The sequence below is a fragment of the Rhinopithecus bieti genome, unplaced genomic scaffold (assembly GCF_001698545.2).
Source record: "Rhinopithecus bieti isolate Rb0 unplaced genomic scaffold, ASM169854v2 scaffold_6022, whole genome shotgun sequence".
In the NCBI taxonomy this organism is placed as follows: domain Eukaryota; kingdom Metazoa; phylum Chordata; class Mammalia; order Primates; family Cercopithecidae; genus Rhinopithecus; species Rhinopithecus bieti.
Window position 1 is genome coordinate 41,150 of NW_016805265.1, and position 4,338 is coordinate 45,487.

At 49.6% G+C, this 4,338-nt stretch overlaps 1 protein-coding gene across 1 annotated transcript; it reads left to right on the forward strand.

Annotated features, from left to right (window-relative positions):
- Positions 1-592: 592 nt before the first annotated feature.
- CTSG (cathepsin G) lies at positions 593-3,304 on the forward strand. The gene is made up of 5 exons (XM_017871886.1): positions 593-684; positions 1,449-1,596; positions 2,048-2,183; positions 2,359-2,613; positions 3,048-3,304. The coding sequence occupies exons 1-5, from the start codon at positions 630-632 to the stop codon at positions 3,219-3,221; spliced, it is 768 nt and encodes a 255-aa protein (XP_017727375.1). The 5' UTR covers positions 593-629; the 3' UTR covers positions 3,222-3,304.
- Positions 3,305-4,338: the final 1,034 nt, after the last annotated feature.

Genomic DNA, 4,338 nt, shown 5'->3' on the forward strand with positions numbered 1-4,338 from the left:
AATTGGGGCAACAGGGGTCTCAGCAGGGTGGTCTTGGGCCAAACAGTGAAAGCAGGCAGGCTTACCCTTTCCTCTTCTGCCCCTTTCAACTTTTTCCTGATGTTCTTACCCACATCCCTCACCACACCACACCCTTTCATTCATCCTTGTCCCAGACTTATTAAGTATATACAGATAAGCAATCCAGGGAACTTGCATTCATTAAGAGAAACCCAGAAATTCAAAAGGACTGATGCTCTAATCCCAGAGGAGTAGAAAACAGGAATTGGGCAGCTGCCAGCTTTCTTGCTTTGCTGGAGTATTCTGGAATTTGATGGATTGAGGGTTCTGGACACAATGCCCAAAGCCCCTTCCTTGTGCTGGATTCCTATTTCTGTTCTCAGCACTGACTCAGCAGCTGCACAAGAGCTCGCCATGTTGGCTTGGATTACACCCTCTCACCCAGATCTCCAGCAGTTTGCGGGCAAACCTCCTGAGCAGCCTTGGGTGATGAAACCTATCGTGGTAGCAGGAGAATGGGACTGTGAATTCTCAATCCCCTATCCCCACCCCTTCCTTCCTCTCTCAGGGCCTTAAAGTCTAGTAGAAGGAAGCACAGTAGCAACTGACTGGGCAGTCTTTCAGGAAAGATGCAGCCACTCCTGCTTCTGCTGGCCTTTCTCCTACCCACTGGGGCCAAGGCAGGTGAGTGACCGTCCCCACCCTCAGAGGCCTGACACCATCCCATAGATTCTTGAGCCAAAGTGCCTTGTATAACCCAATTCTGTACTGTTGAGCAAGTTATTTGAATTCGTATTTCCTCAGTTTCCTCATCTATAAAATGAGAATAATATTAATACCGACCTTGTGGAGTTGCCATGAGAGTTAAATAAGTTAGAGTATTTAAATGTCTTGGAATTGCCCGCACACTGTGAGTGCTATAAAAACTTGCTTTGTATAAATAATTCGGCAGCATGTGTCAGAGCTTACCTAGGAGGTAAGAATACAGCAGTAACAGTACCATCAGCTCATGTCTAGATTTTTAAACACCAGTCCCACCTGGTCTTGAATTGGACTCAGAGGGCTCTGGGAAGCTCCATGAGGATAAAAGTATAAGGGAACTTCAGGAACAATCCTGTACTTAACAGCAAAGCATCTCCTCAATACCTGAGGCTGAAGCTGGGCTTGCCTGGAACAAGGGTTGTTCTCCCTCTTTTGGAGAGGAGAAGGGAGCTGAGGCCTAGGATGGGGAAAAGAGCTCCTTTCAAGACAGCAGTGTTTCCTGTAGAACCCAGGAGCCCCCTCCCAATCTGGTGCCCCATAGACTCCAACCCTCAGCACCATCTCCTCCCTCTCCTGCACCCTCTCTCCTGCCATCCCCATCTTCCAGCCTTTCTGAAGCCACCAATCTGGTACCCACACTGCAGGTTCAGCAAGCATAGAGTTAAGTGCCAAATGCTTCCTTCCAGGGGAGATCATCGGAGGCCGGGAGACCAGGCCCCACTCCCGCCCCTACATGGCCTATCTTCAGATCCAGTCTCCAGAAGGTCTGAGCAGCTGCGGAGGGTTCCTGGTGCGAGACAACTTTGTGCTGACAGCAGCTCACTGCTGGGGAAGGTGAGGAGTTAAGGAGCTTCCTGGGCAGCCAGGAACACAGCCCTGGGGAGCTCTTCGGAGCAGCCATCTGAAAGAAGGGTTGTAGCAACGAAAGGGTGAAAGAGAGACCAAGTGAGTCTTTGCAGGAGGGAACAGGCCAGTGTAAATGATGAGGAAAGTAGGATATGATCAAAAAGAGCAAGAGGAAGAGATGGAAGACACATATTGGGGCTCAAAATACAAACTCAGGCTATTTATCAATTTAATCTGGGGCAGCAAACCTGAAGGCAACTACCACCCTGTCATCCCTAGCTCAGAGCTGCTGAGAAAGAGGATACAGCTGAGTCCCTGGGCCCTCCCATCCTCTCGATTCTGGTTAGCTGCAGTCTTGCCCTCCCGGTGCTGTCCGCCTACCCTGCAGAGCTGGTGGACCATAGCTCCTGCAGCCCAGACCTACCTCTTGCTTTTGCAGCTCTATAAATGTCACCCTGGGCGCCCACAACATTCGGAGACGGGAAAACACCCAGCAACACATCACTGTGCGCAGAGCCATCCGCCACCCTCAATATAATCAGCAGACCATCCAGAATGACATCATGTTATTGCAGGTACCACCTACCTGGCCCTCTGCCTCCTTCCTAGTGTGTCCAGGAACAATGGAGGAGGAAGTGAGGGCAAGGCTTCAGGGTAGCGGGGAGGGTATGGGACGTGTACTGCACCAACGACCCCTGAGCCTTGGCTGGAGGCCCCAGCTGAGCGGGAATGCCTACATTCTTCCTCCAGCTGAGCCGAAGAGTCAGACGGAATCAAAATGTGAGACCAGTGGCTCTGCCTAGCACCCAGGAGAGACTGAGACCCGGGACGCAGTGCACTGTGGCTGGCTGGGGCTTGGTCAGCCAGACGAGGAGAACAGACACACTCCGAGAGGTGCAGCTGAGAGTGCAGAGGGATAGGCAGTGCCTCCGCCTCTTCCGTTCCTATGACGGCCGAAGGCAGATTTGTGTGGGGGACCGGCGGGAACGGAAGGCTGCCTTCAGGGTAACGCATGGGCATTGGCCAACACACCCCGGGATAGAGGGGCCCATGCAGAGCCAGGGCAGTACGAACAGATTCCATCCCCACAGCCTCAGCCTGGGGGCCAGACCAGGGTGAGCTGGGGACTGATTTCCCCATCAACCTGGTCTCTGGGGGAATAGGAGGAAGACCCACAACATATACATAGGCAACATTCTCCTGGAGAAGGGGGAGGTACCTTGACTCGGATTGGGCTGGAGACAGTAACTCAGACGGAGCTGAAGTCCAGCGACCAAAAGGGTCCAGAGGCTTGGCTCTGCACCCCACCAATCTTCCATCTCACACGCACCCAGTAATTGAAGGGGCCCACCCACCCCTGTCTTCTCTGAGAGCCCGGAGCTCAGGGCAGCAGGAGCAAGGAGGCCTGTCTCAGTCTCCCTTCCCCTGTCTACCTACAGGGGGACTCCGGAGGCCCCCTGCTGTGTAACAATGTGGCCCACGGCATCGTCTCCTATGGAAAACAGTCAGGGATTCCTCCAGAAGTCTTCACCAGGATCTCAAGTTTCCTGCCCTGGATAAGGAGAACAATGAGAAGCTTCAAACAGCTGGATCAGATGCAGATGCCCTTGTGACTGACTCTTCTTCTCAGGGACACAGACCAGCTCCACAGGGTTGCCAGAGCCTTAATAAACGTCCCCAGAGTATAAATAACCAATTCCTCATTTGTTCATTAAACGTCATTCAGTACTTAGTTTGTTTGGATTGCTACAACAAAATAGCACAAATTGGGTGGCCTATAAATAACAAATTTATTTCTCACAGGTTTAGAGGCTAAGAAGTCTAAGATCAAGTCACTAGCTGATTCAGTGTCTAATAAGGGCCCGTTTTCTGGTTCACAGACAATCGTCGTCTCCCTATGTCCTCATATAGTAAAGGGGCAAAGGAATTCTCTGATGTCTCTTTTACAAAGGACCTAGTCCCATTCAAAGAGCTCAGCTCTTACGACGTAATCACATCCCAAAGGCCCCACCTAATGCCATCACATTGGGGATTAGGTCTGGGAAACATAGGGAAACACTGTCTCTACACAAAATTTTAAAATTAGCCAGGCATGGTGGCAAGTGCCTGTAGTCCCAGCTACTAGGGAGGCTAAAGTGGAAGGATTACTTGAACCCACGAGGTTGAGGCTGCAGTGAACCATGCACTACAGCCTGAGCGACAGAGCAAGACCCCATCCCAAGAAAAAAAAAAAAAAGACTGGCAGGCCAAAAAGACAGAACTGAAATTCCAAAAATAGACCTACTTTAGTGTATGAAAAAAGGTGGCATCTCAAATCACTGGGAAACAATGGATTTTTAATAAGTAGCATTAGAACAACTAGATAGATATTTGGAGGGGATGGAAGGTATAATTGGATCCATTCCTCACACCATACTTCAAAATAAACCTCAAATGGATCACAGATCTAAATGCAAAAGCATTAAACCATACAAGCACTGGAATAAAGAAAAAGTAAAGAGATTTGGTTCTTTAAAAATAGCTAATGAGCACCCATGTTCATAACAGCACTAACCACAATAGCCGAGGATGGAAGAACCCCAGCATCCATCACCAGCCAGTATACTTGTCCTAAACCTTGTGAAAGAAAATAGACTCTCAGGACCCAAACCTCACTATTCCAAAGGGAAAGTTAAGCTTGGGAACTGACCCATGGTAAAAAAAAAAAAAAAAAAAAAAAAAAAAAAAAAA

Coding starts and splice junctions, on each gene's coding strand:
- CTSG (XM_017871886.1), top strand. CDS start 630: ATGCAGCCACTCCTGCTTCTGCTGGCCTTTCTCCTACCCACTGGGGCC. Junction 685..1,448: donor ACCCACTGGGGCCAAGGCAG/GTGAGTGACCGT, acceptor GCTTCCTTCCAG/GGGAGATCATCGGAGGCCGG. Junction 2,184..2,358: donor ATGACATCATGTTATTGCAG/GTACCACCTACC, acceptor TTCTTCCTCCAG/CTGAGCCGAAGAGTCAGACG.